A 14,307-nucleotide genomic window follows, 5' to 3' on the forward strand; every position below is an offset into this window, starting at 1 on the left:
TCCCACCCGTCAGAGGGCCAGCGAAGGCATTTCACAGTGAAATGATGCTTTGTGGCTCGTAGCAATCTGTACGACTGCTAACGGATGAATACAATGTTTGACAATCCATAGAAGGGCCTCGGCGGGCCACTTGGTCAGTGGAGAGAATGAGAGAAGCCCACTTAACACTAATGCTCAACAAAGTGTTGTTTTCTTAGCTTGCATAATAACATTATAACGCATTTATGAGCTCAGGGAAGCATGTGCTGCGCTTGTCTGGGCCGTTGACACGGTGGAAGATTCAGAGAGACAAAATAGACGGAAGAATAGTCTGATCCATGGAAAAACTGCTGGTTTAGTTGTCAATTGTTTCTCTTTTGATCTAGCTTTTCACCTATTTATCAATATATTTATGTATCGAAGTAAGCCTAAATGACCCGACAACTAAGTTCATGCGCTCCGTGTCGCATGAATAAATGATTTTTTCCTATAGCAAGAAACTGTGGGCCCTTTGCAGCGCAGGTGCCAAAAAAACTGGGAGAAAATGGTTACACAGCGTTCATTCAGCCAGACAGCAGAAAAACCACAGTCATGCCATTCAGCTCATAATAAGGAGCTTTCTCTAATGTTGGAACATCCTGTATAAAGAAAAAGGAGCTTGGGTACAATCTCTGAATAACCTTTCGTGGCTCATGGGTGTTTTGTATTAAAATGGGCCCAACATGGTCAAAACATACTGTATACTGGCGTTTTATCAAATCAACAACGCTGCCTTATCAGAAGTAAAAAAAAAAGAAAGAAAATGACTTAAAACAGCAACGATTCACCACATTTCATCCTCAGAGTCGAAAATTCGCGAGGATTAAAGAGCGACACTACAATGTCAAACGTTTGAGAAAAAATGGCTTCATACATTTTCACATAATATGCTTACGGCGAAGATGTAAAAATGCCCAATATAAACCAATATAATATAAAGCTCCTTCCGATTCAGCGCTAGCCACTTTGCAACATCTACCTATAATAATCTACCGATTATCTCGACAACCGTTGATCCGATCTACTTCACACTTGGCGGGTGTATTGCTGGGGACCCAAGGACGTGCAGTGTCGAATTTGGACACACAACACGTGTGACAGTCATAATCAGCAAGCAGAACAGCGAGACGCGCAGCTCAGCCGCGCAGCTCTGTGCAGCAGACAAACGAAGGAAGGGTGGTGGAGTGGGGCACATTGTGACATCATCTTCCAATATTATGATGCGCAGGGTGTGGCTCCGGGGGGGGGGGAGAGACATTGGACATTAGCGTGTGCTGGTCGCTCCGCACAGGACCCGCTGCGTTCCATGGGAACCCAGAAAACTGTAATGCGCGTCGGTCGCCCTCGTCTGTCACCTGGGCGTGCGACACCGACTCGCCCTCGGCCGGAGGACGAATTGCCTCGGCTAAACTGGAAACCACATCTTCCCCTTCACGCTGCGGCGTCGGCGGTGACCGACGAGACCCTGCTTTGCCGTGACCGTGAACATGTCTCGGGGCAGTCACTACACCGTGTTGGGCTGGGGTGGGGGGGGGGTCTTCTGCACAAGAGACTTGACAGAGAAGTGCCGCGTTTTCAGCAATGTTTATGCAAAGGAACCTGGACTCCGCTGAGCCTCCAGAAGTTCTAATATGCTTATATTTTACGCTTTGTTACGGCGCCATTTTGAACGGGCGTGCACTAGTCATACCGATGGGCGAGAGGTGTTAAAAGAAAAAAACATTGCAGGCAGGATGAGGAGCAAGGGAAGTGTTGATGTTCCCAATACTATCTGCTGAGATTGCCTTCTGGAAACACTTGCGTGATTATTATGGGAAACGCTGAAGCAGAGCGGCAGCCCCAGAGCTAGTGGCCTCACAAAGGGGCAGCGAAGGGATTACATTCAATCCTCGGTTTAATATATATCCAGCATATAGCATTTTGTGATTCTGCACGGTTCTTCCTGCCCGCGAGCCAGGTTCCTGCATATACTTCTACATAAGAAGTTCTACTGCAGATTTAGTGTCTGAATTTCCAATTTCAACCCCTTGTCTTGTGTATCAATATATTGAGCCACTATAAATACAGTAAATCACATAATTAACAAGGTTGCTACGTTACGTTGCTTCCTTAATGACCAAATTCTAACCTCAACTTTATTATGAATCGATCTCACATGGCTCTAAAAGTAATCATTACTCTCAATCACACAAATGCAATCTGCACAACCTCTTCCAGCGCTTGCAGAGAGGCATTTATCGACTGAGCATTCAATTACAGTTGAAACAAATAGGTCTGAGTCAGGCAGCATCTTCACGCCCCAAATTAGTTCCAGACTGATTCCAACGTGTGTCATCCTCACACGATTTTCACAACCGACGTCTTATGACGTCTGGAGACGCTGACGGTGCTGATGTCCCTCAGACGTCAGCTTCATTCATCCATTTCCCCATCCGCTCACCCAGCTATTTATCTATTCATCTATGACTTACAAAAACAGGATAACTCCAGTGTTGGCCATTGCGTAAGCCAGTCCCAGAATTCCGCTTCCCATGATGGCGTTGCCCAAGTTGAAGACTGACATCCCAAAGGACGTCTTTCCCTCAAACTGATGACAAAAGAGAGAGAGGAGAGGTCAGCAGGTTGGTCGCCTCGTGGCGGCACTTGCTGGCCTTTTGTGTTTAACTCACGTCTGTGAAGCGGGTGGTTTTCTTGTCCTCCATGCTTGATAAAAAGTCCCGGCTCTCTGCGAGCTGTGCTTCAGTTCTGTGGGGACTGGAGGGAACACGAACAGGAAGAGCACTCAGTGACAATCTCAGGTCAGGAAGGCTGTCACCGACGGGGCGTGGACCAGGCTTAACATTCGAAAAAGGATATTTTATAATTGATTTAGGTTGTGTTTGTATTTTCAGACAACGGCGATAATAGAAATACTAACAATAACGATCACAATTCAGCTCAAGTAAAATAACAGCTAATAATTATAACGAAAATAAATAGCAGTAGCTTGGAGAGCTCTCTTAGGAGTTAAAGACCACGCCCCCTCCGAGAACGACTCAGAGATCAGCTCCCCAATGTCAGTCGGATGAGAGACGTATTTGCCAATTACATTCAATGATGCATAAACAATGGAATTAGGAGAGTTAACAGTCCAATCAATACAAATGCAAATACAGAACAGGACAAAAATAAAGAACAGAACCAAAATACAGAACAGAACAAAAATACAGAACAGAGATCATGAATGTAAATGAAAATGATGAAAAGCCCAAAGATCCAGAGACAAACCTGGTTTACACACCTCAGTACATGTGTTCCATCATTGTAGTAATATGTGCCCTTACATGGGAAAACTGTATTACTGACACAGTAATACAGTAAATTGACCTGATCAACAGCGGTTGATCAGGTCAATTTACTTTTCTACTCTGTCAGTGAATGACGTGAGGGAAGTGAAGTCTACGTCATGAATAAGCTCCAGTTAAACGTATAGGATATCAAGGAATGCCAAAGTTATGCCAGAAAAAAGCAGAAAAATAAGCGGATAAATAAAATACTATCAAACAAAACTCTATTGGAGTACCTCGCAAAAATGCACAAAAAGCAGGAAAGAACAGAATGCCAAGCACGCAACGGGCCGTCTTTCCCCGAACTATTACTACCACTACTACCACTACTACAACTACTGCTACTACTATCCAAAGCATCATCTTCTGAATCAATGACTGATGCAAAGTAATGACAGTTCATAATAGCAAAGTTCTGTCGACGCCGCCCCCCTCGGGTGCATCAGAGGAGTTTGACCGTCGCACAGTAAGGTCACAGAGGTCAAGGCACATTTTGGTCAAGAATCGTGAGGCGACAGGATGCATTTACCTTCCTCACCGCGCGGTACTTTATTTAAACACGCAGCGTTGCTTCTGCTTCTGTGTCAATAAGTCACATATAAAATAACAGTGAAGGAAAACTCCGGTAGCAAACGCTAATTTTAAACCGACCTGCTACCGGGGGGATGGCTCCGGTGCACGGGGGGCAATCACGTCCCCGTCTAAAAGTGAGGCTCGGGTTAAAGAAATACCGGCGTTTTCCTTTGAAGGTAAGAATGCGCTTCACAAACACGTCATTATGTTCGTCTTACGTACATACCTGGCATTCTGGGTGCTATTGGGTTCAATTCCCCTACAAAGTGGAGGGTGCAGAGGTCATCCGGCATCCAGCGTGAGCGCAGAGGAGAGAAACAACACCCCACAGCGTTACCCACAACTCGCCATATCAGGAGAAATAACGTTCCCGAGCGTCAACAGAATGAGTGTCTGTCAAGTCGGCGCCTATGACCTGGCAAACCAGCGGCCTCGTCATACCATAGACAGCATGACAGCAATCTCACACTCGTACACGGCCGCTCCAGCGGCTGCTGTACCCCTAACACGTTTTCCAAGCGCGTCGCTCAGGCACTGGGATATTCCCACACTGACGGAAGTGATCAAGTGGAAAGACGAGGAGGTCAGACTTCGTTGGCCCCCCCCCTCCCGCATGAACGCGGCCCGAAGAGAGTGATAAGTGAGCGTCGCGGCCGTCAGCCGACGGGTGGACAACTAGGATCTCCACACTGTCGTTTGCTCTCTAGAGGCCGACAGGAGTGAGATCCGGGCCGTCCAGTGCACCCGCACTAGTAGGCGTTTTCGCAGCGCAGGGACTTTTCCACAGTTCCAAGAACTTTTTGGAGGAGCCCCCCCCCCCTTTTTTTCCGTGTCCGCGCTGCAGGAACTAGGAACGTATTTTTGTTTTTGGTGTATTTATTTCCTTTATGTCGTTTACTTTTTTAGTTAATTGAATGGATTAACGTGCGCCCCGTTGTCCTGGCGCGCTGCCCTGTGCCTGGCAAAAGCCGGAACAACCGCTCAAATGACGTCTTGTAGATCCAATGTGAGTGGAGATTCAGCGGCTGGATTGCTTATTTCTGGCCTCAAATTTTCTTCAGAAACAGATTTTGCTGTTCTGATGACGGGAAATGAGTTAGAAAGTTACGGCGCGAATACAACACGGAACTCCCGCTGAAACCCCCGTTGGCTGACGTCACTTCTGAGCTCCAGCGCGAACACAACCGGTAAAAAAAAAAAAAAGCCCTTGACAGTGTCTAGTGCTCGGGGGACCTCCCCAGGTCCCAGTTCCCCTCGGCGGAGTCACCACAACTGTTTGGAGTGAAAACACCAAAAAAAAAAAATGCCAAAAAAAAACTTGGGGGGTGGGGGGGGGAGTTTGGCAAAAGGCAGGATGGAGTACGACAGTAAATCTGGATCAGGGGTGAATGACACACAGATACAGAAACCGGCAACCCGTGTAACGTACGCAAATCCCTGCCCGTACTGTCGCCAAACGCTCATTATCTTGCTGTTTTGCAACTAATCAAATAGGATTCAACTGGCACCCACTTGTCGGCGTCCCCTGCAGGAGGTGTTTTGGCCAGCGGCGTGGCGTCGCCCGCTGGCTCGTGGCCTTTTCCGTTGGGAATGCTGTTCTCCTCGCCGTCCAAAGTCTCCACGGCCTCCGCGGGTTTATCTCCACTCATCTTGCTTTCAGGGCCTGTGGGGAAAGGGGGACAGGAGATACGTACGTCACCGTAAAGTTGTCTCTCTGAGAGGTCGGGGGAGCCGGTCTGCCCGATCCAGACGGTGCCGCTGGAAAAAAAGAAAGTAGGGAAGAAGTAGGGAAAGGAAAAAACGGACAGCGAGGCTTCGGCCGCGTCGTCATACCCTTGTCAGTGAATGTGGAAATATTAACCTGGATTTTCGTCTCCCGCAGACCACTCCATCGACAGGAAAATGTGAAAACATGGGCTACGTGTTCCACTTTTTAAAAAGTGGAACACGGGCGGGACGGAGTAGGACAATGCAGGCAGAACAGAGTAGGGTACAGGAAGGACGGGGTAGGAAACAGGAAGGACGGGGTAGGAAACAGAGAGGATGGAGTAGGATACAGGCACGATGGAGTAGGACACAGGCATGACGGAGTAGGACACAGGCAGGACTGAGTAGGACACAGGCAGGACGGAGTAGGACAATGCGATGCAGTTCTACTTATAGGAGATTTAAAGCCATTTCTTACGTTGGATGAAGTAGGGCGTACTATAATAACTTCTTAGCAGAACACAAAACCTTGATTATCATGCTGAAATGAAGAGCTGACCCCAAGACAATAGATAATTGCCCTGATCGAGTTCCAAAATGTCACCTCAGGCTGGTAACTATACCTCCATTGATGTCTAGTTCTTCATAAGCTTAACCTACACACATGTGTGGCATTAAGAGTGCTGTCATGCTCAGCAGCCACAGGAGGCGTTCTGAAAGATAAATGAGGCACGCTGCTCTGAGGCTGTTACCGAACGCTTATGTCTGGACGCACGATTGAGCTTTAAAGCAAAGATCATCAACAGTGATGGATGGAGCTGTCACAATTATTACCTGGCTGGCTCAGTGTGATTATTTCAGCTCATCGCTATCATTCTGTAAAATGTATTCGATTGCCCGATAATGTTTCCATACAAATTCAAGAGGATTTTTAAACCAATGTGAGAAGCAAAGGTGCAATAAATCAATTTGTCTCCTGGAGTCATGTTCTGATTGTTCACTGCCACAAAATAGCTCTTCTCCATAATGCAGACACTGTCTATTATCTATCTATAATAAGTATTGTTACCCTATAGTATGCGATGACAGAGGCCAAAACAAAAAAGACATGAACCAAAAAGACGAGTGCTGATTGCAGTTATTTGTATTACAATTAATCATCCACGAAAATGTCATTGTGACGGTCCTGGTAATGGAGTAGATGACAAATGGCAACAACATGCAACAACAATATGAGGCTCTTTGCCAAATTTCTGAAATATCTGGAAACCCACCGAGGCCAAATAGGTTTGAACTCGTCTGGATCCAGTCCACATGAGATCCATATAAATAGTCCCCCTGTGATACATGTACAGTATGAGTTGTCAACCAGGCTGGTTTTCCTACAAAATTTGAGAGATTACAAAAAAAAGAACATAAAAAAAATATACATATATATCTATATATATATAGATATATATGTATAAAACATTAAAAACATGTATCTATTTATGTATATAAAATGAAGGGTAAAAGCCATTCGTAATGTAACACCAACCAAATTGAGCGTTGAGCTGAAACCTGGCACGTTAAAGCCCTTTTCTGAGCTTCCTCTGTGCAGAAAGTGTACAGCTGACTATGACAAACTGAGCTTTGTGGTCTTGGTTCCGTGGTCTCTTGGCTTGCCCGGCCTCGCTCCCCTGCAGGGCTGTCAGAGCCAACCTGCTGCTTCGTGGGGCTCCTCCGAGGCCCTTGTGGCATGTGTCTCCTAGACTTTCTTCGCCAAGGCTCCCTATAGTATGTGGCAGGCTGAGAGATCTGCTATTCAGCGTGAACGGCAACCAAGGGGCGGATGAGGGGCCGGGTCCCTGGGCCCTTAGAGGAGGTGCTTACACAAACAGTGGGATCCCCACTCGCCGATGAAAGGGGCAGAACCAGCTATGACCAGCTAAGAACCAGTTCTAGCTCTCTTTGTGCGTCCATTTTTCTGCTTGTCACCTTTCCTCTGGCACGCCTCCCCCCCGTGACCAGGTTTCAGCATGGCAGCAGCGCTCAGGGCTCCTCCGTACGACCAGTCTCGGCAACGACCTCGGCGGCCCTCCGCTTCCTCGGGCCCCTTCCGTCTCAGGGTCTGCCCTTTTAAATGTTGTTCTTTGTGAAAAAATATTTCGACGGATCAAACGTAGCTTGAGGTGAATAAACGCCGGCCTCTATCTGGTGACCTCGCGGGCCGGTCTCACTGACCGTGCTCTGTGAGAGGAGCCGCGCAGCGAGGACCCTGGATGTGTCTGGCTGAGGCCGGGCAACGTGGTTGGGCAGCAAAGCATGGCACACAATGGCACATGTTGTGCGGTTTCCTGGGAACGGGTTGGAGAACAGTGATACTATTGTGCCAGGCATCATTATACCGCCGGGGGCCCCTTGGCTGCGGCTCCCCGGGCCACTCGAAGGGCTGAAAAGGTATTTCACTGGGTCTTAATTGAAAAGACGCCACCTTGGATTCGGCAGCTGCCAGCGTTCCGCATTCGCGCACATTTGTCGCGGAGACGTCGGAGGAAGCGATGCCAGGGGCAGATCCGCTCCGAGTGGACAAATCACTGGACGGGGCCGGATTACCGAGCCCCCCGCATGTCGCATACAGGACGGAGGGAGCCGCAGGAGGAAGAGAGGCAGTCTGGACAATGCATAATGCATTTGATTATCCGAGCAAAATAGCAGACCTGGTCGCCGTAGTCAAGACTTCCCGGAATCCACAGAGGCTGCACGGGTCATCCTCGTGAAACAGCAGAGACACGTCACGCAAGGTGCGTCACACCGTGCGCACGGCCTGTCCAGCCAGCTCCGTAAGCGGCGAGCGATTGAACATGAGGCAGCCACGCCTCTCAGATGGATCCCCCCCCCCCATTGTTGTTGGCGACACAAAGATAAAATGCTGCAAGTATTTTAGCCACCTTCTACAGATTACTGAGGGAACGGCTCAAACTTATTATTATTATTATTATTATTGTAAATATCTAATAATGATAACAATAATAATGATGATAATAATGCCTGTGACACGGGCAAGTCAGCGCCTGGTCCTCCAGGTTGGGGGTTGGGTGTGGGGTTAACAACCTCACCCTGTAAAAAAGAGCATGTTACGGAACCGACGAGAAGACACCATTCTGGTAAGGAGCAAATGGTGGGGGCTCGTCGCCCAATGTTCCAGAAGGAACGGGAGGAACTAACTAACTAACTAACTACTTTACCAGGATCGAGGAGAGAGATGCGCGGCCACGCGGAAATGCCAGAGCTGCCGAGGCCCGGGGAGCAAAAACGTGAAACCGCACATGACACCGGCCACCCCTGCGGACGCTGTCGCACGAGCGGACGCGGGCGACGGCCTGCCCCGGCAAGCGCTGTATCCCCGTCCCGAGAGACGCTGTTCACAAACCGCTAACAACACTGTCCGGTGAGGAGCCCTCCGACAACGTACAGGCGGGTGCCTGGGCGAAGCGCATCAATCAGATCACAGCAAAAGGGGTTTCAAAGCCGCGGCTTAACTTCAGATGTACACAGAACACGACCCAAGCCCCGCTTCTGCAACTTCTCTCCATGCCAGGGGCATTGCGGCTCCGCGACGTTTGCCGGGCGAACCAACGCCGCGCGGCCAAACCCGGGGCCGAAGGGAGGGAGCCGCCGCGGGAGTCGACGTCACATTGTGAATCGCGCACGTCGGAGGCGCCCGGCGGGACTTTCCCGCCGCCGCGGCGGGGGCTTTGTTCGTCCCCCCCCAGCTGATATTCTTCCACATTCCAACAGGCTTGTAGGCCTTAAGCTTCATTTGAGTTTCCACTGTAATACCAGAGGCTCTTAATCTGCTGCGGGGGCAGCAGACGTCCATTAACTCCGCGGCTCCCATGTATAAATTAATAGCGGCGCAAAGTCCCTTTACATGACACCCCTGGACAACCTCCTCGCTGTGTCACGTGCGGGCCCTTGGCATCATCAGCGTCACGCCAGTGACTTGAAAGTAGGGGACACCCGTCCCCATTGGAATGGATGCAACAACGACATTTTCAACGGCATTGATTTTTGCTGATAGTAATGATCTGACAGCCGTCACAAGAGACACGATTTGAGCCGTGACAATCGAGCCCCGGGAAACCAAATACCTCATCATCCCTCTCGGCGGATGAGCGGGAAGGGATTTCCGGTAGATTAAGAGATTACACATTTACACAATTTTTCACGACGAACAGCTAATAGACAGGGCCGTCTGTGGGCGCAGTGAGCGTGTGGGCGTGTGGGCGCAGTAAGCGTGGCGTCTGATCAAGGTTTTGCAAAGGTGGCGGTAAACGTGGACGGCGTCGAACCACCGCCGCCATTTGTCCGCGCCTCTTTTGGGCACAAACCAACAGAAGCGTACACAAACACGCTGTGCATGCGTGCAGGGGCACACGCACGCACACACAAGTGAGCGCGCAATGCTCTCTCGACGACCTTTCAGGTTCAAGAAGTCCGATTCCAGTGCGCACGTGTTTGAATTATTTCAAGTGCAGTGAGCCTTTGAGTATCAAACGTTATCGAATTTATTTTTTTTTCTTAAATCTTATTGTATTTTCTAGAAAACGGCATCGGGAATAAACACCAATCCCCGGAGTCCGCCGAGTCCTCCTATCCGGGAGTCTGCTAAGACACGCTGTATGTGCACGTCACACCGCTCTACGGCATTTAATACCAGCTTGTCCTGTTACGTAATGCTCCTTAATAAAGAGACGTTTCCACCGCTTCTCACTCAATCCAGGAAAATAACGAACCATCCCGACATAAACACCCCGACCCCGGCCACGGGCATCGGCTTCTCACATTTTGAGCACTCGGTCACCTGGGCGGCCGACGCACACTCCACTTCCCGCGGGCGGCGCGTGTCCCTGGACAGATAAGCGTTTGAAACGCTCTGCCCCCTCTCTGCGCCTGGCTCCCTCCGCAGCCAGCGCCGAGTCCCGGTGCGATCGCATATGAGAGCGAGGGCGAGGGGGAGATTAACTCCCAACTCAGATTTGTGAGTCAGCTTCTGAGACGCTCCACGCCTCCCTATGTGCTCGAGCCGCTGCAGAGAAACGCATGTCACGAGACTATAGAAGGATCCAGGGTATTGCTTGGCAACTCATCTAAACATCCCCTATCAGGTGGATGGTATTAACTCCCACAGCAAGTCAAGTGTTTATCACACAGTGTCTCTAATCAGGATTATACCACGCGTTGAGAGTCGGGAAAAAAAAAAAAAAGATTACAATGATTTGCCCTCGGATCTCCTTTGATGAATTGGTAACCTACATTTCAGTACCGGTGGAGGGATCCTGGTGCAAACCAATGCTAGTAAAATAGGGAAATGCCGCTTATGCAACATAGTGGGAATACGTCGACTCCGAAAGAGGTTACGCAGGTTTCAGACTACAGCTTCAAATGAGTGCAAATATGCACACACACTTAAGGTGATAAGAATTTTAATTTCTTGTCACACAACCTGACACACAAATCGGAAATAGGAGATATAATCCATAGGAGCCGCCGAACAATTTTTTTTGTGGTATCCGGCACCATTATTGTTTCTGCAAAGGTACCATGAAGCCTTCAAAGGAACATTTTCTGATTTTGACCCTGTATGTAAATCAACCGCTGTCTCCATGTGCTCCTTAAAATTCACAGAGAAAAATAGACTTAGTTATACTTTACAATGTTCCCGTTTTAGTGGTGACTATCAACGCAAGTTGCGAGCAGTAGGGAAGGTCTGACCTTTCTGACCTTCCCACGACCTTCATGTTGGACAGTTTTCATTTTTCTGTAATCCCCGATTAACGATTCCCTCATCTTTCATGATCAGTAGTTCATTCACGAGTAGCTCCAAAATGAGTGTCTTAATGTGCAACCTTTTTCAGCCCTACGCCCCCTGCAACCCGCACCGGTGCGCCACTCCCCCTGCGCCACTCCCCCTGTGACGGCCATTGGACAAGCCAAGGACACGGCGCCGTGTTTCCGCGGCCTTGCCCCGCCTCCGCTGGCTGCCGTCTGGGCACGGCGGGCGCCTGGACCCCAGCGGGGGGCCTGGCCGGGGGAGTTCGCACCATGGGGCCACGGGATTGTCTGCTCTGTCTCTCAGCGTGCCTGCATGGGAGCCCCGGCCCGGTGACTCACCAGTGGAAATGGGATTTATTTTTAGCGCTACGCCATCATCCTGTCAATCCGGCTCAAATTCACACGCCGCACACCCGGCGGATAGGGGGGGGGGGTGGACAGCGCCGCAGCCACGGAAATGAGCCAAATTGACCTGTGCAAAAAAAAAAAAAAAAAAAAAGGATGTGTCCAGAAAACATACGATCAGGCCGCAGGGACAGCGGAGGAGCAAGACGCGGCCCGAGCCCTGAGGCAGCCGGCGGGGGGCGCCGCGGGAAGAAATGCGGCTGGAAATACGAGGCGGGAGGGGTGAGACCGACAACGCAAACACGGGTTTGGGTGGAGGTAAACTGTGGCGCAGAGAGACAGGTGCCCCAGGGGGAACGGCGGTTGACAAGAATGTGAGACGGGCGGCGAAATACTCAAGTCACAGGTGAACACAGTTTATGGCGAGGGGCGTTCACGTACTGACGCCAAGCACCTTCAAAGGCATGGATGACGGACGGATGACGAATACGGACGGATGAAATTGCATGTGTTTTTGGAGTTTTTTTTTAACACCCGCCCCACGACGTGTCAGAGTGTTGCCACGGCGCCCATGCGGCGAACAGGTACCATGGGAGACCAACGGCGGGGGGAGGGGGTCGCTCGGACCTCGACGTGGCTTTTTTAATTCTCCAGGAAAATCGCCACGGTCGATTCGACGTCTAACTCACGCCACAAAGCCTCAGATTATAAAGGGGGATTAGGCCGTCGTCTCAGATGAGATTAAAGATTTCTCTCGACCGGCACCGCCGACGCTCCACGGTTCACCGGGTCGGGAAAAATGGACGTCCTCGAAAACCCGCCCGACATGACTCTGCAGCGGCGCGGCCCTCCCGTAAAACACAAACTTGGATTCAGTGAACTTCGGTAAAGTGACGCTTCAATTAAACGCGGCCCCCCCGACTTCCAAATCTGGAGATAGTTCCGCCTCTGACTGGCGTCCCTTCCCTTCCGAGGTCGTTCCTTATCTTGGTCCTCCTCGTCAGCTTTGCAGCGAGTGCACGCGGTTACCGCTCCCTGCCTACGGCTAAGGAGCCCTTCCGCTGAAAGAGTTGTCCGCGCGCCCCCCCCCCCCCCCCCCCCCTCTTTTTGTCCCCCGGGTCCCGCTGAAAGCGGTGCGGCCCCTGTGCATAAAGGGCTGCATTGACGCCGCTCAAAGCCGGTGCCATGAGGGAAAACATTATGGAAGCTGGCATGTCCGCCGGCGCGCGAACAATGGAACAGATCGTCATCGGCAAACAGGCCTTCCAGTCAGGCCTCCCTCCTTCATGCCAACTCTGCCTTATTTTCGTCATGTGCCTTGAAAACAAAGGAGCATCCTCTCCTGGCGCCCTCTCCATCACATGGGGAGAGATGGAGGGAGGCTGAGAGAGGGCGAGAGAGAGAGAGAGAGAGAGAGGGAGAGAGAGAGCGGGCGCATCACAGGGCCGAATGCAGCCATTCAGCTGGAAACACAACTCGCACAGTGCGTGCCCGCTACGGTGCACGCCGCACTGCTGACCACATCACATGCCACAGCGCCATGGACGCCCAAATCCCATTCCACTGACACAGAACCCCTGTGCGCCGCCGGCCCCGTTGTATAAGCAGATCAACTGGCGCTTAATCTAAAGTCTTCACCCTGAGCGGAGCACAATGGCCCCAGCCGAGCGCCGCCAGCCCGGCATAAGAATTGGAAAAATTGAAAGCCGAGCCGCGCCACGGGGCAAAATGCGCCGCAGCGCTTTATTGTCAAAGAAAAAGTTTGCGTAAAGCTTCCCATGGAGCAGGGCGACGCCAACACGGACTGGTGGAAACGTCGCACTTGCACAGACCCCGTCGTCCTCCCAACAAATAGGCTCTCACTTATTTTAGATGACATCACTCATTGCCGTGTGCCTTCCGCCCAAACCGCTGCATTGGGTTTCGAGAAACACTGAAATGTATGCTCAGAATGCGTGGATATAGAGACGTTGAGGTGACATGACATATTTCATTTGACAAAACAAGCCGGTTGCAATTTGCGTGTTTCAGGCTTAAAAGTGCTGTTTTTTCTCGGTTGAATGGTACGCGGCCTAAAGAAATACCAAATATATTCTAAACTTCTGCCTTTGCAACCATTGTGCTGCAGGGTAGTGCAGGGTTCAACTTTTTTTTTTTTTTTTTTTTTTTGACCATTTGAACCCGAGCGGTCAATCGGTGTAAAATCTCGGAGCCAGACAGAGGTCTTTGTGCCATTATTGTCTGAGGCTGGATTAAGTCACAAAACAAGAGTCGGCGGGGGGGGGGGGGGCGGACAATACCCCATAATGCAATGCAAGAATGTACAGTTTGTTTCATGCTTTTGTTTTGTTGCGGTCGTCCAGTACATACTGAGAGGGGCGGGATACTGCATATTACAAACACATACGGGACATCAAATTTAAAGGCTTTTATCAAACTCAGATACTGACCCCGACGTTCAGTGACTCATGACACTGTGGCAGCACAGTGAGGAAGGCACGACTCAAGGTGCACGACTCAA

General features: G+C 50.3%; 1 protein-coding gene across 1 annotated transcript in view; it reads right to left on the reverse strand.

Moving 5' to 3' along the window:
- The window catches only part of LOC307231105 (sodium-coupled neutral amino acid transporter 3-like), a 36,766-nt gene that overhangs the window by 21,034 nt on the left and 1,425 nt on the right, over positions 1–14,307 (reverse strand). The window contains exons 2-5 of the mRNA XM_080001674.1: positions 5,430–5,580; positions 4,144–4,176; positions 2,688–2,772; positions 2,490–2,605 (exon numbers count right to left, since the gene is read on the reverse strand). Coding sequence (XP_079857800.1) covers positions 2,490–2,605; positions 2,688–2,772; positions 4,144–4,176; positions 5,430–5,566 — 371 coding nt within the window. The 5' untranslated portion in view covers positions 5,567–5,580. The remainder of the gene's footprint in view (positions 1–2,489; positions 2,606–2,687; positions 2,773–4,143; positions 4,177–5,429; positions 5,581–14,307) is intronic.

Source organism: Zeus faber (genome assembly GCF_960531495.2).
Source record: "Zeus faber genome assembly, chromosome: 5".
In the NCBI taxonomy this organism is placed as follows: domain Eukaryota; kingdom Metazoa; phylum Chordata; class Actinopteri; order Zeiformes; family Zeidae; genus Zeus; species Zeus faber.